This window comes from Poecilia latipinna, unplaced genomic scaffold, assembly GCF_001443285.1.
Source record: "Poecilia latipinna isolate Pla-1442-1.1 unplaced genomic scaffold, P_latipinna-1.0 Scaffold25, whole genome shotgun sequence".
Taxonomy (NCBI): Eukaryota; Metazoa; Chordata; class Actinopteri; order Cyprinodontiformes; family Poeciliidae; genus Poecilia; species Poecilia latipinna.
The window spans coordinates 312,345-336,234 of NW_015112641.1; the positions used below are offsets into that span (position 1 = coordinate 312,345).

Genomic DNA, 23,890 nt, shown 5'->3' on the forward strand with positions numbered 1-23,890 from the left:
CAATATGAATAAAATCTATTATTATTATGAAATATAAAAAGAACATAACTAATAATAGAAAAAATATATCTTTCTCTTGTTTCTTTAATTTCAAACCCGGTTCCTTCCAACAGGTTTCCATCATGTGTCAATATGTGTGCATGAATTTGTGCACAGTGTTGCCAGGGACCCTCAATGCTCCCCCCTCTCTTTCTTCTTCTCCTTCTTTCTCTCCAGCTCTCTCCACCCCTCTGTCTCTCTCTGTTTCCCTCCCGACCCTGCTCTCATTCCTTCAGGTCCCTCCAGCCGCCTCCTTCAGCAGAAGCGGGGGATCATAGGCAGAGGAGAAGTGACGGGAGAGCAGCATCAGCATCTCCCTCACTGCGGGACGCAGGGAGACAGGAAAGAGAGGTGGAGGAATTAAGTTAGTTGGAGAGACCAGGGAGAGAGAGTTGGAGCTGTTTAGGTGGCAGCTGGGAGACCAGGAGCTTCTTTTCCTCCTTCCTCTTTCTGGCTGTGAGCTCTCTCTGGCTCCCCTTTTCCTCCTTCTCCTCCTCTTCTTCGTCTCCTCTGCTCCTTCTTCTCACCCCGACTCTCCTCCCAGCTCCCGCCGTGGGGTCTCAGCTCTCCATCTCCCTCCCCCCCTCCCTGACTCCCTACCTCCCCCGGGCGCTGCTTGGAGACTCCGGGCTGCTGCGCCGCCGGAGGATGTCTCGGAGGGAGTCTCCGCCGCCGCCTCCACAGCTGCTGGGGGGTCAGGGGGGCGACTGCGAGGACCGTCCGGAGCGCACGGAGCCGCTGTCCGACTCGGAGCGGGAGATCATCCAGGACACGTGGGGGCACGTCTACAAAAACTGTGAGGATGTGGGGGTTTCTGTGCTCATCCGGTAAGAAAAGCCTGCATTTTCTTTAATGAAAACAACGATGAAAACGTGCGTGAGCTCCCATTTACGACTTTACTTCACTACTTCAGTCTTTGTACTGATTTAGTTTGGAGGTATAACTTGCAGATGAGCACTATTTAGTGCACTTAGTCTCTAATGGGAATGAAAAGTATTAATGGTCAGATCCGGAGTTGGGTAGTTAGTAGGATTGCACTCATTTCCTTGGAAATCAAAAAAGAAGTTGTGTTTTAACGTTTTTTTGTTTTTTGTAATTTAGAAGCATAGTAAAAAAAATGGAAATAAACTTGAGTTGCTTTGGCAAAAACAAAAAATTATCTTCTGCACTACTAAATATGGAAAATGTAATTTTCCATAATTTTTATTGTGAAGAGGACTTAGCAGGAAGAAAACCTGTTGGAGGGAACAGGGTTCAATTAAGAGATAAAGAAATACATCTTTTATTATTAGTTATGTTTCTTTTTTTCATTTTCATATCATAATAGATTTTATTTATAATGCCATTTATATCTTTAAATCTTAAAAGGCAAAAATAAAACAAGGAATTGCAATGGATAAAAGTAATTTAATTAATTAATTAATTAAAGAGATTCAAGCTAATATCTAAGAAAGGGAGCCAAAAAATTTTAATTTGGGGAGATCAGTGATGGCTGACACGTGAAGCTGATCTTCTCTTCCTCAGCAAAGGATTAAAAACCGACCGTTATCTTCTTCTGCTCTCCTGTTAGAGAGGTTTGACTGACAGACCGGCCCATCAGGTTACATCTGTACGTTCGCAGTTAGCAATAGTCACTCCACTGTTACCAACTCAGTGACTTTCTTGTTACATTTAGTGACATTTCAGACAAAAAAAAAAAAAAAAATGGTATCGACCAAAATCAGAATCAGCAGGTCAGGACTTTTAAAGATCGGTAATCGGCGATCAACCGGAAAACTGCAACAGGTGCAGCCCTAGTCGTTACATAAAGCAGTCTGTCTCAAACTGTGGTCCGCGGTCGCCCCCTAGTGGACCGCAAGGTACTGCATGTAAACGACCGTTTATTTGCCATGACGTCAGCTCAAAGTGCGACGCTACAACTAGCTTACCAAAGGACAAAAACCGAAGATACGGTGGAAAGAAAACAATGCCATGACAGCTTATATGATCACAGGAAGCTAAGTCATTACTACTGAGAGTATTGATCTCGTTTACTAGTGATTTGATTCTTTTGAACGGCTCTAGACTCAAGTCTCAGTTGGTAAGAACTGTTCTTTATTTTTTACGATTTTGCTTGCTTATAATTTTCAGCTCGCACATCAACAACTGTTCTTTTCTTTTACTATGCTTCTAGACTACAAATACCCTTAAAATGCTATTAATGCACACAACACAACTTCTTTGATTTCCATGTGTTTGGCATTATTGGAAAGCTTAGAATCCACACTTTCAGAACCTGTAAATAACTCGAGTATATTTATTCATGGTATTGTGGCATGTTGTGTTATTGTGGGTCAGTTTCAAGTTATTTGGTCTGTTTGCTAAATTGGTTAGATGGTCCTTGGTCTTAAAAAGTTTGAGAAACGCTGCATTAAAGGGACTCTGACATGTTTGCTATGAAGTTCCAGCTTCCTGTGGGTGACCAGGGGTTTGTTTGTTGTTCTGTTGTTTGGAGATTTTAGTGACGTTCCTGGATATGCAGTGGCATTGTCTGGATGTGCAGTTTTTTTGTTGTTTCTTCTGCCTGAATCTCTTATGTCATTTATTTGTAAATTGTTTTCCAACATGCATAGAAGAATCAAAGCAACACTCTAGGTGTATTTTTTTAAGAGAGAATAATACTATAACATGATATAAAGCTAAAAAAAGAGTACATTTTACATAATCCCTCTATAACTCTCAGACCACCCATGAGGGATTTACAGGTGTGCTGCCATTATGATGCTGCTAAATGTCCCCGGCTCTGGTTTCCAAATACTTAAATTTTACACTCATCTTTTCCTAAAGTCCTGGTCTTTATCTATGTACTTGTTGGCAAAATTTAGTTTGACCTTCAAAAATGTTTTCTGTGCAGAATGGCTGTTTTCAAGTTTAACTCATAAGATACTAAAATATTCTTTCTGAAAACTTCAGGTGTCTGTTTTGATCCAACCGGTGTTCATTCTCACTTCAACAGTCAGGAGCATGTAATGCTAAGTCATGTTCTGATATTAGGAATAATTTATTCCTTAGCAGAAATTTACTCTTTATTACATTTTCAATAAACTTTCCAAAGTTGTTTTGTTCCGGAGGTGCACAGATTGCAGTTTTCTAGTTACCCAAAATGAAGGAAATCAAGGCTGGTTTATTGGTGCAGCCCTGGCGTTTTCTTCAGTTTTTGTTTATCTATGTCAGTGGTTTTTGCTACATTAGCCAAAATTGTCAGTTGAAAGAAAATTTGGGTAGCAAATTTTTATTTTATTTTAGTTTAAAAATGCATAAAATAATTTTGTGAGTAAAAAAAAGGCAATATTTTATTGTTAGTTGGGTTTATGTTAGAAGAGATTTGTAAATCATTGTAGACCAAAAACATAAAAATAAAAATTTTTAAATGAAAGGTTTCTTGATATCCTGCTACCTATGAAAAAAACAAACAAACAGGAAAATAGCTAATAAAGGACAAAAACTTTGTGATTGTTGTGATGTTTCTTTTTTTCAATGATTGGGGAAAAATAACCATTTTTCCTTTATTAAAGGAAAAAACTTGCAAATTATTCTAAATAAAAGCAGCATTGCTTAATTACATTGATCCATGGCACTCTTTAAGTTTCAGTTTTCACAAAGTTAAAAACCCTGTAGCCTTCTTCTACAGAGGAGGAGAAGCTCTTCTGAATTTTCTGCTCCATTCATTTATATACAAAGGAGGTTAATATTATTTTTAGTTATAAGGAACCAATCATCCAAAATTCAGATTTTAGAATAGAATAGCATGTACTTTATTGATCATTGAGGAAATTGTTTTTTTTTTTCTTTTTGCATGTTTTTGTACTTCCATTTGCTTCTAAAAACAGTCCAAATGCTTAATAAACAACCAGCCATTTTTTTGGCAATCAGTTTTTTTCTTTTGTTGGTGTCTGGAAAATGAGCTGTTTCACAAACCTCCTGATCGTTAAGCTACATTTGAAGGACACTGTGCTGTTACCTAGTAACCCAAGCAGAGTGAAGGCCGTCACCCAGCAACCAAAGCCGAGTTCCAGCAAGTTTGATCAGCTGTGCTGTACAATGGCTGCTGGAAAACAAGTGTTTTATTGTTGACTTACCATCCAGAAACAACTTGCTGCATTCTTGTTGGTTGTGCAGGAGGCTCTACTTCTGTTTTTCAAAGATGTATGTTTGTATATTTCCACACCTGTTTGCAGCCATTTTCACAATAAAGTTTAAACGTTGAGTTGGGGGCGTGGCCAGTAGTAGCTTACGTGGATTTAAAGTGACAAGACACCCTAAAACAACTCATCCTGAAAGGAGGTGAAAATAGGCAGAACTGAGCAGACTAAAATCTCATTATCTAAGAATGATTTTGTGCAAAAAATTTAATGAGCATGTTTTGTATAGCTGACAGACCTGTCTTAACCTAAGTAGGCTCTACAGCAATTTGACAAAACCAGTCCTGCTTTGCCTTTTAGTTCAAACTCAGGAACAACACATTTGTACAGGCTCATAGTTCTTTATATCTCAAGAAATGCCAAGTATAGACACATCAAGAATCTAAATTAATTTACATGCAAGTATTTTCAAAATAAGTTCCCTGAAGAGTGACTGAATGGTACACAGAACACCCTGAACCTGCAGACTCTCTCAAGCCTTAAAATAAATGGTTGTTATGGAAACTTTGTATCCAGATGAATTTATGAATTTCTCTAAAAGGGGAGATTTAGTATGTTTCTTTTCTACATTCTTCAGCATTTTTCCTCGCTGGTTGTAATCCGACTGTTATGGTCTTTTCTGACTTATTTCACCAACTGTCTTCTTTGTTTGAGTGACGTGTTCTTTTGGCATTTTAACTAACAAATGGCGTTTTAACTAAAACTCTGAGGTTTAAGAATCCTTGTCAAATGGCGTTTTAACTAAAACTCTGAGGTTTAAGAATCCTTGTCAAATGGCGTTTTGACTAAAAATCTGTAAACTCCGTCCTGTCAGGCGACGGGGATTTTTCAAAATCTCTTTCTCTTTCTTACAGTTTATTCAATGTCACATGCTGTTCTTATTTTTTTTTTCTTTAATTATGTAAAGCACCTTGAAATGCCCTGCTGCTGAAATGTGCTATACAAATAAAATTTGATTGATTTGAATGATTGATTTTGTCTTTCCCATCTTGAAAAATGGCTTTAGACAATTGTGCCTCTGTGCTTAGTCATGTTTACAATCTAAGAAATAGAAACTCATAATATTGATAAAATGTTCAGTACTATGAGCATCTATCAAAAGTAAAGAGCCAAGCACAGAAAAGGCAAAAAGTAAAGTTTGTTAAAACCAATTATTTATCTGCTTCAACCCTGCTGTCCTCCAAATACATCCAAGATTTTTGCCATACACTGTAAAAACAAAAGAATCTTACCAAGTAATTTTGGTCTAGTTTCTAGTGCAAATATCTTAGTAAACTTGAAATAAGACCAAACTAACTTGCAAGTAACTTTTCAGCAAGATCTAAGTGCTTTATCAGCCTATAATTTCTAATAATTCTGTCCGATTATTTCACTTATAACAGAAAAAAATTATCTTCCAATGGAACTAGTACTTTTTCCTCAATATTAAGGGATTATTAACTTAAAACATGCTTCTATATCTTGCTGAAATATGACTTGTAAGTTAGTACATTTGAAATAAGACAAAAGAAAGACATTTGCACTAGAAACCATAGTTTCTGGCAAATTCTTAAAATGAGACATTTTTTCCATTCTGAGTTAAATAATTTGCACTGGAACTAATAATTTTTTTAATCAATATTAAGAAATTATTAACTTAAAACAAGCTCTTATATCTTGCTGAAAATTTATTTCTAAGTTAGCTTTGTCTTATTTCAAGTGTAACAAGATATTTGTACTAGAAACCAGACTTTCACTTTTTCTTGTAACACAATATTTTTTCCATAATAAGATATTTTTTTTATCAATCTTAAAGAATTATTGACTTAAAACAAACTGCTAGATCTGGCTGAAAAGTTGTAGCAAAATATATTTTCAGCAAGAAATAAGACAAAACTAATTTTGCTTTATTTCAAATGGACTAAGATATTTGTACTAGAAGCTAGTCCAAAGTTACTTGGTAATATTTTGGTCTGTAAACCAGTTGACCACTGCAATAAAAAATTATTGGTCCAGGAATAATAACGTACTTAAATTAATTCTGCATAAAGCCACGGCTGACCGAACCACAGAGGGACAGAGCCACTGGCCGCCTGCAGGAAGCCCAGGCAGGAAAATTAAATGAATTTCAATCATTCCACCACTACGCACCATAGAGCAACGCTTTAAACCTCCTGGGGTTTTTAAGCTGCAAATCTGGATGATTTGTTAAACATATGTGGGCAAATAGTGTCATGTCTTCTCAAACTGCATGGTGTGTTGCAGATGATGCAGAACAAAAAGAAAATATCAGTTACATCGCTGAACCAGATAAACTATTTAAACTATTGCATTTCAACAACAACAAAAAAAAAGCAAAAAATGGTGAAAAATGAGCCAACAATCGGAAATAAAAGCTTGAAAGTGAGGACATGGAAAACAACTGCTGTAATTTGAGATAAAAGGGTAATCTGAGGCAATAAACATGAGTGTAGGACATGCTCTAGGTTTAACAAAATAATGGAAGTTGAAATTTTCAAAAACATACCGGTAGATATTAACCTATCAAAAGCTTGTAGAAGAAAAGTCAAAAGGTTGAACTCAAGTCATATAGATTAAAAGACAGTTATCCTGCATACTGATCAGCTGAATAAAACAAGAAACAAGAAAAGTTTGGTCTGATTTAACTTCGACAGTGAGAAAAAAAAGGATCTTTTTACTCCGTGTATGTAAATTTACCTGGTTTCATCTGTGTTATTGGAGCAGAAAACGCAGAATACAAAAATGCAGTTTAGAAGGGAAGAATGTGTTAATGAAAGCTTTTTCTCGTTACCAAAAAGAAAGGTATAGCATTAAGTGAACCTACAGAGTTCATAAATATATGAATACTAAACAGGCCCAGAAGTTAGATAAAATTATTCAACACATAATCTTTTCTACAGATAAACACCTAGTGGGATTTTGTATTCGCAGATTCACTTTTTCACCAATTTTTCTGTGACGCAACTAGTTGTTGGTGGGAAACCTGCCTCTACACAGATTATTTTGTAGGGCTAATCTGGAATATTGCACAGTGCAACACAGGATACAGAAACATGCCGCTAAGCATTCTGGGAAATAGTTCCCACTCCCGTCTTTTTCTTCTTTCAGTTTTTTAAGTGCTAATCTAAGAACTCTAGTTTATTGTAGGTCTGACAAAATGAATAAAAAGTTGACAACTTACTGCTATAAGTTTATCTTTCACAAACTCACATTTAGGTTCAAAATCTAAAACTTTAAATTTATTTGACTTAAAGAGTAGAAGACGGTAGACACAACTAAATGTGGCTCAAATGTTTTACAGTTTAGAAGTAACTTATATGGATATAAAGCTTGTTTTAAATAAATAATTCCCTAATATTTCTGAAAAAGTACTAGTTCCGGTGGCAGATTATTTTGCACATAATCTAGGAAAAATGCCTTGTTTTAAGGTAATCTGCTCGTGGAGATTATTGACTCAAATCAAGCTGATATATCCTGCTGAAAAGTTACTTATAAGTTAGTTGTGTCGTATTTGAAGTGCACTTGCAGTTGAAACTATAGACCAAAAATACTTGGTTAGATTCTTTTGCAGTGCAGCTTCAGTGGTAGGAAATGGACGGATGGACAGAAGGACCAACGGACGGCGCTGGATGACAGCCATGAGATTTCTTGCTTCCACTAATCCTTGTAATCCCTTCTAAACTCCTTATTGGCTCTTGCTACCCCAGAAAAGCAGGTGATGCTGGCTGATAAATGTTATCAGTAGCAGCTTGAGCGTCCTTCATTCTCCCCAGCAACAATGTGTCTTTTTCATTGCCTTTTCCAAATCCTGTCCAGGTCCTGAGATTACTGAGCCTGGTGCGCATTAAGCCAGGAGATAGGGGGATGTGAAAAGGTTTCCCAAAATGACAACAACAAAAAAACTTAAATATGTGTTAACATATAGATTAAAGGGATTAAAGACCAGTGATTTTTGGATTTTAGCCTTTCTATGCTTTTCTCAAAGAACAGAAGCACTGATTCTGATTGGGACAGATTTGATTGGTACTGATTAAAACTCTGAGTTGCTGATCCTTCCACAGGCAAAACTGATGATATTTTGAGCGTATGAATACAGATTATTTCAACTTTATATGTATTGAGGAGGTTAATGATGAAAAAAGCCAATTTTTACTTGACAATGCCTGGTACTGATTGAATGGTGAGAAGTGAGGCTTTCTTTTTTTCTGTGGCGTTTCTCTGGTTTGAGATCTATGGCTCATTCCCAGGGTGCCATTTAATCAAGGGTCAGCACAAATTCAGGGAAACGCCTTCATTTCGGATCTGCAACAGTTTTCCATTGCTTATTGAAATTTAGTTTATTTTATTTTACCTTTATTCATGCAGGTTGTCTCATTGAGATCCATGATCTCATCTATAAGAGAGATTTGTTTTGATAAAATAAACAACAAAATCAGCAAAGAAGCAAGTACTTTTTTTTTTATAAATAAGTGAATAAAATATGAGACAATATAAGTTTGTCTCATAAAAATTAAAAATTACCCATTGAATTTGGTTATTCCACCAAATATTGATTTCTGAACTCTTCCTGAGTTAAAACATTAGTTGTCGTTTCAAAATTAATAACTTGTTTTCTTTGGATTATGAGGTCTGAAAGCGCTGCGTCTTTTTCGTTATTTTGACCATTTCTCATTTTCTGCTAATAAATACAAAACTTTTGCTTGGAATTTCAGAGACATGTTGTCAGTAGTTCACAGAATGAAATAATGTTCATTTTACTCAAACATTTAGCTATAAAAAGTAAAATAAGAAAAACTAATCATTTTGTGGTCTCTTAATGTTTTCCAGAGCTGTATAGGTTGACTTCACAACACACACGTTCAGGTTCTCTGTATTTATTCTAAGAAAAGAAGAAATCAAGATGGTGGTTAACTTTAGTACAGCAGCTTGTGCCCCACAGTTACCGACGGCAACAGAAAAAAAGGACGAGCTGTCTGTTACCGGTTACTATGGTAACCACCAACTGTCAAGAGCAGCATAACAGAACTTATTTTTTATTTTAGTCCTTAAAACAGGAGAACTTCCACATAATGGTATTTTATCTGTCTGATGGAATCGTTTTAAAGTGTTAAATCTGATTTCACAAGTTACTGAGTACTTAACCTTTTTATAAAATATTGTTTTGTTCGTACTTTAGTGATTTCTTGGATGGCTACTTTTTACTTTTACTTGAGTAAGATTATATTGAAGTGGTGCTTTTTTTTACTTGAGTACATTTATTTGGGGACTCTACACACCTCTAGTTGGCACTTATTTGTTTCTATTTGAATCCTCTTCAGAAATACAGAAGTTACTTTCTCCAGTGAATACACTTTAAAACGTTTTTTAAAATATTTAGTTTGTATGGTCTGCCACCAAAATAATAAAATCAATAAAACACAAAACAAAAATAAAACTTTATCTATTAAATATTTCCTGTAAGTTTCAGCTGAACTTGTAAGTTCAGGGTAAATAAAGAGGGTTCAGTTCAAGCATGACTAACTGATTCGAAATTGTAAAATGATCTGTTTGTGTCTCTTTTGCTTTACAAAGTGTGCTTCCTGTCGGCTTTTTATATAAAAAAGTAAAAATTTGAACAGCTTAAATATCCACAGCTAAAACATTGCCGCTTCACAATATTCAAGGACCTGTTAAAATGGACAGCGAGTCGTCGTCAAGGAGACCGGTGGTACTGAGGCAAACTGATTTCCAGTTTGAGTTGATGAGAATCCATGAGTGAGTGAAAAGACGGGGCAGAGAGCATCCTTTGTGTGTGTGTGTGTGTGTGTGTGTGTGTGTGTGTGTTTCTTGCGGTCTTATCTGTGAATGACAGCAACAGGCGTTGGCACTTCAGCACCATATTTCATGCCTCTTTATCCATCAGCTCTTCTGTTACTCCATTTAATCTGTTTTGGGGGGGTTTTTTCTGCTGCTCCTGCTTTAATGAAAAAGTGACATTATTGTTCATTAAAACCGCGCCGAGGCACCATTATTACTAAATTAGTTTTATCAAATGTACCAACCATACTTCACAAAACAAAACCTGGGACTGGCTTTCATGCTGTAATAATTGTTTTTAATAAGAAACAGAATAATGAGCTGAAAGAATCAATCAGAGCAAATTTTGTAGTTGAATCATATATCTAATCATGCAAATAATTAGTGACTACTGGCTTTACTTCTTAAAATTGATTCTTTTCAGACTATTTTCTAATTTCTAATTTACATTTCAGCTACTTCAAAACTATTTACTAGAACCTGATAGAGAGCTCACTTAAAACTAAGTTTAAAGTTCCTACATTGGTTAAATATCCATTTTAAAATTGATCATATTAGATAATATATTATAAAAAACAAAACAAAAATAAAACTTTATTAAATACATCCTCTAAGTTTCAGCTGAACTTGTGTCAACACAAAAATAGTTGTATATTTTTATAATGTATGGTTTTAATTTTAGTATTTTTATAGATTTTATTTATTTTCCTCCCTTTGAAATGCACATATATCTTCAATATTTCCTTCTCAATCTATGAGTGATTCTACATTTCTTTTATATTTGATTATTTTTCTCCGTTTTAATCCATTATTTTGCTGTCAGTGTGACAATTTTTTATTCATATTTATTTATTATTTTACCAGGAAATCCCTTGAAATACAATATTTTTTGAGGGAGATCAGCAACGTACAGTATAATAAAGTAATAATTAAAATATGTGTCACCAATATGGCTCCACGCTCAGTTCGCGATACAAGGGGGAGCAATCAACTCAGAAAACCCAACCAACGGAACAGTCAAATTTAAGATCTTTTATTACTACAAAAAGTCACTTGCAGTAGTGACTATATATAAAAGACTAAAATAAAATAAAAAACAGTCTTTTTCTCTTTTTTTATGAGATCCCAAAAATTCCGTAAAAGCAGTCACCAGTTCCAGATCCTCGGCTGAGTTCCACTTGCGCTGCTCCAAGGGAATGCGGCCCGTCCACCCTTTGTCCACTTGCCAGCTCCCAGCTGACTTCTTAAAAACTCCGGCACTGCCCGCTCTTCGGCGTATCACGATCCTTTACAGCCAGACCCAACTAAAAGAGAGAGACAGGGAGAGCGCCAGCAATCCTGTCCCAAGACTCCATCGGGAGGCTAATTTCCTGTAAACACTCTGGGACGGAACACTACTTACAGGCGCGGGCAGAGGACCTCCTCTGCCCTGATTCTCTGTGTTGAGCCGTCAGTTCACCTCTCGGTGCTCTATGTCTGGGATGCAGCTTTTGTCCGTCACTCGTCAGGATCCGTCTCTTTCGCTTGCAGGGCTCACACTCTCCCCTTCTATCCAGGCTTCTTTTATTATCGCCTCAATCAGCATGCCGACCCACTGATTACAAACCGCAATCAGTGGGCTCCGCCTCCTTAAAGGGCTGCCTTCGACCTGGTGCGTTCGGGTGTTAAAGGGAAAAACAAAACCAAAAACATGCAAAACACAACAAGCAAGAAAAAGAAAACAATCATATTTTCCCTTGTGCAACATATGCAGACAATTAAAACATCATGAAATTTGCTTTAGTAAACACAAAAACTTCTAAAATATAGTTTAATAATAATTTTAAAGCTTCTAGTGGTTCACTCTCTGTTCCTCTTTATTTAAGAACAATAAAAGCCTTTTGCGATAGGTTATTATATATCTTTTATTTTTACGTTAGTGTTGCTGGTTTAGTGCAGACTCGTCCAAATGGACTAGAAAGGCAACATCAGTTAAACTGCTGCTGTTTCATTTGTGTTTATCAAAATTGAGCTTCACAACGAACCTTTCGTGTTTTTGTTTTTATTATCTGCAGAGTGGCTAAACCTGAACTACAGGCTATGGAGAGTGAGAACCACCGACCAGAACTTATCCAATCAGAACCGATACTGATAACATGTCAGATTTCATGGGGTCTGTTCTTCAGTAGAAACAATAGTCCAATATCGTAAGATTTTCTTCTATTACGTGAAGCGAGTGGAAGATGGCTTTAAGGATTGTGGAGAAAAGTCGGTCAGAATCTAGTTTCCTCCTTCGTCTTCTACTCTGCGAATGAAACAAACACAAAACTGTATCTGTTCAGAAAACCGCAGAAAACATCAATGACTCAACAAAACCAGGATCACGGCTATAAAAGGTCGTGAAACGGTAAAAAGATACACGAAAAGAGCAGCATTAAGATAAATAACGGCAAGTGGTTAAGTAATAAATGCACGCCATAAGAGACACACTAATATAAAAGCTGTGCCCGCCTCAGACTGCAGGTTCTGCTTTAATAGCGTCTTGAGAATTTCAAAACACTAAACTGGTTTTATGTAGACGTGTAAATTATTACACAACGAGGCAGCAGCATCTGCAAAGGCGTAATCAACCCTTCGGTTTAGTTGGGAATATCTAAACACATTTGATGCTTTGACCTCAGTGTGTTTGATGAAACATGAAAACTATTTAGAAATAAAAACTTTAATCTGTAGCAGCCAAATGAGGCCAAACACTGAGCCGAAATGACCATGCTTGTTTTTGTTCCTGTTTAAAGATTAGCTATGAGTTATTATTATAATGAGTTACCCATGAACCGTTATAAAAATGAAAACAAACATGATTTGTTGCTTTACTGTTGTTAGAGCTGCAGTATGTAACTTTTACAAAAATTAATGTTTGCATATTTGCTAAAAGTATTGCTATGTCAAGACAGAGGCAGATAATCTGAAAAAAACCAATAGACCTGCTGTCATCTACAGAAATACACCAATCAGAGCCTGCAGGAGGGCCTTACCGCTGCCAGTTACTCTTGTGTATGTGCTGCTCACACCCTCCCCCTTTCTCTCTACCATTAATGCTCAGGCTATTTAGCATGGCCACAGCTGATGGCAGATAAATGGTTTTCCTATAATGGTGAGTTCTTTCTCCGCCAACAGCACGTATACGAGATTGATTGACAGCACTAAGACATGCCTCCTGGCTCTGTAAAAGACTGTAATAAAGGACATTTATAGACCATAAACAAATAAAAAACAAAGAACTTAAAATACAATAAAGTTTGCTGTAACATGCTAAAAGATGGAAAAGTCAAACTCCTGCTGCATGTTCCAACACAACTCAAGGTGATTCTTTTAGACACAACAAAGTAAAACTATTGCTATTCCGCTGTGTAGTCCTACTTTTGTGGTTGTTAAATGAGTATTTTACGATTATTGAGACTTTAAAGCAGCTTTAAACCAGTGTGTTGTTTCATCCAGACTCTTTCCAGTCAGAATCCAGACACAGCAGCAGCATTTTCGCTTCATTTAGCTCTAGTGAAGCACTTCAATGCTCAGACATCAAACCTTTTTCTCTGTTATACTATTACAGTCTGTGCTATTTTTTTCCCTTTAATGTATTATAATTCACATCCTGGCCACATGAGATGAAACACTCCCAAAGCAAGAAGCGAGACACCTAAAACACACCGCAGACTTCAGAGAAGATGTCTTTATTTGAAGTCATCAAGTTACTGTTCATGTTTGCTAAAGCTGAACAAGAAGTTCTCCACATTTTAATTTATCTCCGTCACCGAGGAGCAGAGTGAGCTTGTGATGCGGCAGCTGAAAGAACAAAGCTGAAACAACCCGGGATCCAGGGGCCAGACGTGGTGAAGCAGGGCCGCAGTGGGCCATTGCTGCACGACCAGCTCCGGTTTTCCTGGACCTCTGATAAGATTTAAATCGGGTCAGAGTAGAACCACCTGTATGGGAAGTTTGTTTATAAATGTATAGAGCTGAGGAAGTTTATTATAGTGAACTAAAGCTAACAAATTAACAAAAACTGACATTGAAAAAACATTTTTGTTAGCTGAAACGCATAAAAACAGTAATTAATGGGTAAAAACTACAACTAACTGGAACTATATTGTGCATTTATAAAACTAACTAAAACATACTGAAATTATAGATGTAATATCTTTTATTATGTTTATGAATCTATTTACTATCCTTGAAATTGATTTTTTTTCCCCCCCCACACAAGCAGCTTACATTATTTGTCAGCAAATTACAGCACTCCATAATCCTCTTGTCTGCAAAATGGAGACAGTAAAAGTTGGGAGAAAACACCAGTCAGATGGCTGCTCAGCAATAAATGATTACATATTCTGAAAATGTTATCTTCTGTTGAGGATTCATTACCCAATTAATGTAAAACATAATTACAATACAACACTTTAACCATTATGAATTCTAATAATTTACCATAGAACTACTACCATAACTAATGAAAACTACACAATATTTAACTAGTAGTAAGTAATAAAAAGTAGCTAAAACAGTAAAAACATACTTTGACCTTTATGAATTCTGCACCTGATAATAAACGTATGAAAAAACAAAAACTACTATAATATTTAAGTAATAAAAGCTAGCAAACACACTGTAAAAACTAAGTAAAACAAAAGTCACAATGAAATAAAACCAAACTGGAATGAAAAATCCAAAACTATTATAACCCCGGAGATGAGGCAATTTGCTGATTCGAGGTTTTGGGAAATTGCTGCAGCTGACATTAAGTTTGTCTTTGTTTTTATTTATACTTTTATGTTCTGGTATTTTCTGCAAATTTTATAATTGTTTTATTAATTTTACCAAACATAATTTTATTTTTTGTTTTATCATTTATACTGGTGATGTTGTGATTGTTGTAAAAGAGTCCTTGTCAAACGGCGTTTTGACTAAAGCCCAAAGGGTTGGAGTCCCAGTTGACGGCGTCTCAACTAAAGTTCTACAGCTTTTTATTTCTCTTTCTCACTGTTTACGTTTTAATTATGTTTTTTAAATGTCTTTCTCACATGCTGTTTTTATTTTAATTATCTAAAGCACTTTGAAATACCTTGCTGCTGAAATGTGCTATACAAATAAAATTTGATTGATTGATTGAAAAGACTTTGCACCTTGTCAGCTTGGCTTCCCAGTGAGTGTTGAAAGAAAGATGGTGGAAATCCCTTGACACCTCTGCATTAACTCACCCTGTTTGCTGAGCTGTTGTGTACAGTAAATATTTTAAAGCTCAAGTCAATTTGAATCTCTTAAAGGCCTTATGTGGCCTTTAGTATATTCTCTAAAGGCCACATAAGAAAGTGGGATTGCTTTGAGAGTCTGGACTAGTGGGTTGAATTGAGGACCTCTTTTTGCCTTCAGACCTCCCATTATTAGAGGTTCATTCAATGCTAATCTGCTGAATGAACGCTGCACAAGATGCTAAAGAGAGAGCTAGCGCTGACAATATTTAATATGGAGCCCAATGGAGGAAGGGGTGACATGCTTGCAGTCAGGGAGTGTTGCAGAGAAAGTCGTAAAACCTACACTAATGATACTCATATTTCCTGAAAGTAGACTCCTGTGGCTACGTTTTGATGCATAAATTATTTCTGTAGAGTGAAGTATGTACGAACAGCAGCATTTTGTTTGAGAAGCTTGAAAAAGTGTCTTTTACTGGAGTGCGCACTCTGCCAGCTGAAGAATTCCACCATTGGATTACATTGTAAACCTGAAAACAGCCCAAAATTTGTGTAAGACTTAAATCATGATTTTAGAATAACTGTAAGAGATATCAAAAAGCTGAACCATTTGAAGATAGCATGACATCTTCTGACTTGCTTAAAAGTTGAAAGGAGTTTCTAGGCAGAAGCAGGCAGAAGTGGTAAGCGGTCAAAGAGCACAAAGATTTAGCTGAATTTTGTGGAATTCTGAAGGATTTCAATGTATTTTTATGGGGCTGAAATTTCCATAAAACTTTGAATATTTAAAAAAATAATTGTAAAAGCTGAAATCACCAAAAGATAGCAGAAATCTCCAGAAGAAGTTGAATGTTTTGATATATAAATTGTTGAAATTGGTTGAAGAATGTACATATTCTTTAGAAAAGGATGCACTAAGAGTTTCAGACAAAAAGACTGGTACATTTTTATGCTTTTTAATGCCTAATTTATCATCTTCAGAATAAAAAAACACAAACTATTATGATCAATGTTACGATCATATCACCTGTTCCTATGCATTTAAGTCTACAGGGACTGAACTGGAAATGGAAGACAGTTGTCAGGTGAACCATTTCTGTATTGATTAGGTCATGGTTTATATTTTTTTATCACAGATACTCCAAGATGCTTGACATATTTATCTGTTTTTACACTAGAGCCAGTCTTAGGATCACACAGCTGGCAAAAGGGAAAAAAATCCCAGTCAGGGGAGTTGCACATCCTTAAAGAAGTCTTAAATTTATACCAAAAGTTAAGGCCTGAAAATGTCTTAAATTTATTTAAAAAATGTTATCTGGCCTTAAATATGTTAGTTTTGTTGTTGTTTATTTCTGTCAGGCAAATGTTTGAGTCACATGCACATGTTTTCATAGAGTTGTGTAGCATAATTGCAGTTGAGGCTACCAATAACTAGCTGCTAATATACCTTTGCTATCTAGTTATTTTTTTTATCTCTTGCATTAGCACAAAGCCAGATTTCTGTTTTTGCCATGCTGGACTGTAATGCTGCAAGTTTCCCCTGTATCTATAGCTTTTTGGTCTTAAATTTCATTCAAGCTGGCATTTAAAGGTCTTAAATTTGACTCTATGGAACCTGCAGACACCACTGAGGTATAACAGGTGGCAGGAAGCAGGGAGACTAAATGTACTGCAATAGACAAACAGGCATGGTAGACATTGCTGATCGAATCATTAATAATTCTGCTATTTTGAAGATTCAGAAGTGATAAACACGTCTTCTCATTGCCCTCACAGCTTCCTCTGAACATGTGGGTCGCTTCAGGGCCATAGATTGTTTCCGCTGGCGTCCAATCGTGGCCGCATTTAAGCTGTAATGTAAACAACCAAACAAAAAATTGGATTCCAGCAAAATAAATTGGAACATTATACCGGCAGTCATCTCAGTGCCGGCAGCGTTGACCAAACTCAACATGTTTATGGTTGTTGTGACGGTAGGAAAGGGAAAAAAACAAAAGTTTTTTTCTGGCAAGGCTCCCAAATAACCAGTTGGCATGTAGACAACATCTAATGGTTGCTATGGAGGCCTAATAGCTTTAAGAGGCCACTTTGCTGCACATCTCCAACAATTAGCTTTATAGATGTTGACTATTTTATTGAAATTATTCAGGTTTTCTAATAACTTGGGCATAATTTGTAGGACTTAAAATGTTAATTATGCCACTGCTATAAAAGGTGAATGTATTTTAAGGCTTTTTTCACGTCTTTCCCGGTGTTTTTTTATGGGAGCACAAAAAGAGAATGAAAATAGGGCATTTAATACATTAAGTGAGCCGCAGAGCTGATCTCTGCCCTGATTTAGTAGATAAAAGCTGTGACTCCATCTCAATGCGGCTGAAAAAGTGTTAAACTCTGAAGGTAAAATAATGAAATTGGTCCAAGTGACCAATTAGTTACAGTTTCTGTGCCAGTGTGTGTCAATATAAGAAACTAATTTAGTATTATCTCTTCAATATGAGTACCAAGACAAACTGTTGCTCTTAGAGCTACAACTACTTTAGTGATTGATTAGTCTATCAATTATTCTGACGATTAACTGGATACAAAAACAGGCACATCTGGCAATCTCTGTACTCCAGTTAGCTATTAATCTTTACTAAATGAGCTGATTATTTCAATAATCGATTCATCTGAGTAATCGTTACAGCCCTAGAAGCAGGGTCTTATTGTTATTATTTCAGCTATTTATCAAGTAAGATACCTGATGAGAGATTTTGACACTGGCAATTATAACGACTCCATCCAACGGTGTTAATTATCCAAGTCGTGACACAACAATCATAAAAATCAGAACAGCAATTAGTCCTCAACTTTTAAATTGATTTCCTCCCAAACTCTTTTCTTCATCTATGATCAGCGGTGAAAACTCAAACATCTTCCAAGCTTTATTATCGTCATTATTATTCTGCCTAATACGTCCTGGATAGGTGCCATTCTGTTCAATACACTCGCACTGGAACTCCACGAAAATTAGACGCCACTTTCTGCACACCTGCATCCAATTACGCTGCGAGCGTCTTATCAATCTTAACTACGCCGCCTCATCAGCGCTTCTGCACTTTAAATGTCTCTGTTGGGAACTTCCTGCTGAACCGATGGGGCAGAGCCAAATTACACACTCGGTCGCAGAGAAAAAAAAAAAAAAAAGAACTCATGTAAGTTACTGAACTGCACTCCGAGATAAGAGGAGGGAAACGCTGATTTCGATTTATGGTGAAGAGAGCAGCTAAACGCTTCACAATTATCTTCTGTGGACTGTGTAGCATTTAATTATAATTAAAGGTTTCAGCTTCCTGCAATTTGTTCCTTCAGTCAATACATTTATGGGTTGTTCTTTTAATTTATAATTCAAGCATTTGTGTCTTTCAGAATTAGGGTTTTAAAAACATTGAGGGGGAAGAAAATCACTCTTTGCCTTTTGGAGTCCAGAGTTGCTTCAAATGATTATGTTCAACACACCCTGCCATCATTATTCCCACAGACCAACTCGCTTCTCAAAAAAAAGCTTCGTAGATGTTCACACCTTTGGGTTTTGATTTAGCCATCGTCTTACCAAGCACTTTTGGTCTAGTTTCTAATGCAAATACCCGAGTACATTTGAAATAAGACAAAACTAACCTACTATTAACATTTCAGCAAGATATAGGAGCTTGTTTTGAGTACACCGCTTTCACTTGTAATACCGATATCTGAGGTTTAGTATGGGCCGATACCAATCCAATACAGAAAAGCAGAGCTTCTTTTTTTACAAATACAGACATAAATGTACTGAATTAAAATGTTATTTTATAATACACCAATAGCTTCGCAAGCTTGGTCAAACGTGTAAAAACAACACAACTTTAATTTGTTCTGTTGGTGCAATTATGAGAATAACAGTCAATGTAAAATAAATAAGAAACTGAAATTAACAGGTTAACTACCTTGATTAAATATGTAAAAGTAAATGGCAACAGACCTTCTTTCAAATGGATCAGAAAGCATAATTAGTAATCCTAAATATAACGCAAAATAAATAATAAAGCATGATGTAATAAAGCACAAAACAGTTGAAGTGAATAGATTTATCCTTATGGATCAGGCACATTGTCATCGTTACCTGATCAGAATTTTTATCAATATCGGGACCAATACAGGTATTAATATAGGATCGATGCATCTCTAGTTTTAAGTCAATAGTTCTTGAATATTGATAAAAAGTACTAGTTTGTTTTTTCACTTACAACATGGGAAAATGTCGCTAGAAGTGAAGAAATGTTGCTGAAAAGTTACTTGAAAGTTAGTCCGGTCTTATTTTAAGTTTACTCAGATATATGCACTAGAAACTAGACTAAAATGCTTGATAAGATTTTTTGGTTTTGGTTTTTTTTTTCCATTGGGTGTGTGCCCATGAGAGTGAATGGAAAAGTGTGACTACATTCTGCTTTTACATGAAAGGTAAATCTATTTATTTAGCTTTTTCCCCCTCATTAGCCATGATGAAATGTCCTTTTTCCTTCAGGTTTTTTGTCAACTTCCCGTCTGCAAAGCAGTATTTCAGCCAGTTCCAAGACATGGAGGACCCTGAGGAGATGGAGCAGAGCAGCCAGCTGCGGCAGCATGCCTGCAGGGTGATGAACGCGCTCAACACTGTGGTGGAGAACCTCAACGACCCAGAGAAGGTTTCCTCGGTGCTGGCGCTGGTGGGAAAGGCCCATGCTATCAAACACAAAGTGGAACCCATATACTTTAAGGTAGAGCTGAAGAAAGAAAACATTTCCTTTTTGTTACTGTCTTATGGTCAAATATCTTTTCCTTACTACTTTTCCTCTATTCAGTTTTAGATTGCAGATTTGTACTTATTTTTATTGCACAAAATTCACTTTTTACATGTTTTTATGCTTCCATTTGGGTTTCTACAACTTATAAAAAGAGAGCAAGAAAAAAAAATACCCAGCAGTTTTCTGGGAAGAAGTTTATGTTTAAATTACCCCTTTCAAAAACCCTCTGATTGTTAAGTCCCAATCAACAGGAACTGTACCGTTACCTAGCAACCCCAGCTGAGACTATCCCATCACCTAGCAACCCAAGCGGAGCTGCAGAACATTTAGTCAGTTGATTTTATTTGCTTTACAATGGCTGCTGGAAAAGACAACTGTTTTTGTTGTTGACTTACACTTGGTGAGCTCTTGTTGGTTGTGCAGGAGGCCATAATTCTGCTTTTCGAAGTTGTTCAGGTGTCATCTGTTTTTAGCCATTTTGTAAGTGTAAATGTTGAGTTGGGGAATGTGGCAAAGTAGGTAGAACTGACCAGGCTGAAATCTAATTATCTGAGAATGATTGTGTACAAAAAAAAAAAATGTAAAGAGCATGTTTCGTAAAGCCCACAAACATAAACTAACCTGTACAAGGAAGCATAATATGTCACCTTTAACAGGCCACTGCTGGCTTTCTAGGTGCAGTTATGAGGAAAAACTTGGGTGATAAGATTAAAGAAAAAGTGAATTTTTTTCTGTATGTTTCTAGCTGTAAAACGGTTTTAAAAAAAGTACCTGATTCAGGCTGGTTTTTTCCTCCGCATTACTGCAGCACAGTAAATGATCCTGGAGGTCAGCTGAAGCGAGGCTCGCAGTCGCTTCACAGAAGTTTGTTCCAGTATTAAATGTTCTTTAAAGAGTTTTTCTGACAGGAAAAAGGTGCTTCACCGTTATGTGAAAGCCTCCAGATGATCAGAGATTGGGCAATTATGAGAAAATGGCTGGGGTAATATTACAGTAATGTACCGCACACCTGCTAGACGCAGAACTGTGGAAAAAAAGTACAAAATACATTTAAAAATGTCCTTTTATTAGTAGATCTACGGTTTATATATGAATTAGGAGTGCAGCTGCGATTAGAGCATCATTTTCACTTCTACTGCTTTTAAAAATTAAAATAGACAACCTCTTAAAGGTTGTCTATTTTAATTAGTAAATAAATGACTAAAAAATGTGAGATGGCTCATAATTCAACAAAGCTTAGTGATGCTTCTTTATGCTGTACGATGGTTAAAAAACCCAGTCCAGGCAGACCAGGAATAATGATCAGAAACACAACAATGGTACAAACTGCCCACTAATAGCTGTTATTATCCATACAAAATCACTCCCAGAAAATTATTGATTGAGTCTATTCAGGTATTGTGATGAGATTTCTATCGCTCCAAAATCTAAATGTGGGTCCAATCAGATCAGAAGCCTGATGCTTTTATTGTTGGAGAAGATTCAGTTTCTATTTGTCTTATTTTCTCTATATGGCAGAATATGTGTGTGAACAGAGTGAGAAGGTCCATCACAGCAGCACACAACCACTGCAGTCTCAGATTAACCTGAATGTGATGTTAACCTCACTCTTAAAGGGGAAGGATTATGCAAAATCAACTTTTTGGAGCTTTGTATCATGTTATAATGTTGTTCTCTCATCATAGTCATACCTGGAGTGTTGCTTTGATTCTTTCATCCATGTTTGAGAAATCCTTGAATCTCCCATGGCAACCATTTTGTGGTGTCTAAATGCTTACTAATAGAAAACACTGCCTGTTTTCCCAAAGCTCCTCCTAGGAGTCGCTCAGCTCCACCAGACTAGCGGCAGCAGCGGTTAGCAAACACTTGGTAGAATTGATAGTCCGCTTAACTTGTCATACAAACTACGATGCTCCTAAGAACGGCTGAAAGCGACATTAATGGATAGCATCAATGCAGGAGCTTCTTAAAGAGACAGAGGCCAAATTCAAGGCATCAAATACAGCTATGATGGGAAGCTAAAGGGAATCTATTTTGCAAAATTCAGATTTTGCATGTTTTTGTAATTTCATTTGGGCTTCTACTATTTCTAGAGACGGTTTAAACAGTTGTAAAAAACAAAACAAAAAACCACCCAGCCATTTTTTGGCAGTAAGTTCATGTTTTATGGTGTCTGGAAAACGAGCTGTTTCAAAATCCTCCCATTTGTTAGGTCACATTCACCATCACTGCGCCGTTACCTAGCAACCCCGTGCAGCTGGTTTTACTGCTGTATGTGAGGTACAATGGCTGCTGGAAAGGACAGGTGCTTTTTTCTTGCTGCATTCTTGTTGCTTGTGCAGAAGGCTCCACTTCTGCTTTTGCGCGTGTAAACATTGAGCTCATTTGGATTTAAAGTGACAAGACGCCCTCAAACAGATCTTTCTGTAAGGAGATGAAAATGGGAATAACCGAGCAGTAAAATCTCATTATCTAAGAATAATTTTATGAAAAAAATGTTTTAAACACGTTTTGCATAACCCATAAATGTATCCTAACCTGTTCATTCTCTTTGTCCCACCCAGATCCTGAGCGGAGTGATCCTGGAGGTGCTGTCTGAAGACTTCCCAGACTTCTTCACAGCGGAGGTGCAGTTGGTGTGGACCAAACTGATGGGGGCGCTGTACTGGCATGTGACGGGGGCCTACACCGATGTGGGCTGGCTCCAGGTCTCCAGCTCGGCAGTGTGAGAAATCAGGAAGATGGTAGAAGTTTTTGTTGGAGAAATAAATAGCTGCATGTGTGAAAGATTGGGAGTTTGGTTTCACAGACATGGATCAGATTAACGCAGTAATCCGTGCAACATCCTTCCACACTTTGGTTGCGTTTTGGTGCTGAGCTTTTCTTGCTACGCTGCAGAGGTCAGCTGGACACCAAGCGATGTAACTAGACATCACCTTAGCTTATGTAAGTGGTGTTTTGGTACATGCGTCTTAGCGGGGGGGAAAAAAGGCTGTTGTTTTTAGTACCTACCATCCAGTTCTTCTACAGGTAACTCCTGTTGCTTCGGATCATAGAAACCATGACTCTGTGTGTAGCATGAGTGCTTTCTTATTAACGAACTGCCACATGTTTAGGCGCGCAACTCTGAAAGCTTTCCGATTTCACTTATTTCTGTGGTGGTCAGTCTTAGCTGTATCTCAAGGTCTGTTAAGCTGTAGATGAGAACACATGTAGTTAAACATGAAAACAGATGTACAAACTCTTGTCTTTTCAAATATTGGTTCAGATATTTTATTTTCTGGGAGACTTATCTTCTCAAAGAAGGTTATAATTAAACGGTAAGAGTATCTGATGACATTTTGGCATTGTGAGATGAATGATTTTATATGTTGCAGTTCAATCCTGTTTTTTGGTGACGTGTAACCTACAAAACTTGATGTCTTGTTCTTTCTTCTTGGTAGCAACACAACGGGGTAGCGATGAAGTCTAGTAGATTTAATCAATGTTCTATTAACGCACACATCAAGGTAAACCCATGCATTTTCTGTACTAATCTAGGCAACAATTGGAGTTTTCTCTTTGAATTTACCGTCTTATATAAATACAACGTAATACATGTAGCAGCTGTAAAGAGCAGCTTCCCATGTACACAGTTTTGCTGCAACAAGTTTTTTTCCCACCAACTTAATAGCATTTATATTCAGTCCAACACAGAGTTGGTGTCTTTTTTTTAAGCAGATATGTTTCTCCTCCTCAAATTTTGCAAAATAAAAACTGTCTGTGTAGCTGTAATACACATGATTCACCAGCAGGTGGCACTGACACAACTACATAAAAATTCAAAGAGAAAACATACTAGGCATGGCTA

General features: G+C 36.7%; 1 protein-coding gene across 1 annotated transcript; it reads left to right on the top strand.

Moving 5' to 3' along the window:
• Positions 1-230: 230 nt before the first annotated feature.
• Positions 231-23,379, top strand: cygb2 (cytoglobin 2). The gene is made up of 3 exons (XM_015037739.1): positions 231-866; positions 19,782-20,013; positions 22,605-23,379. Exons 1-3 carry the CDS (start codon positions 688-690, stop codon positions 22,767-22,769), a joined length of 576 nt encoding a protein of 191 aa, XP_014893225.1. The 5' UTR covers positions 231-687; the 3' UTR covers positions 22,770-23,379.
• The last annotated feature ends 511 nt before the right edge of the window (positions 23,380-23,890 follow it).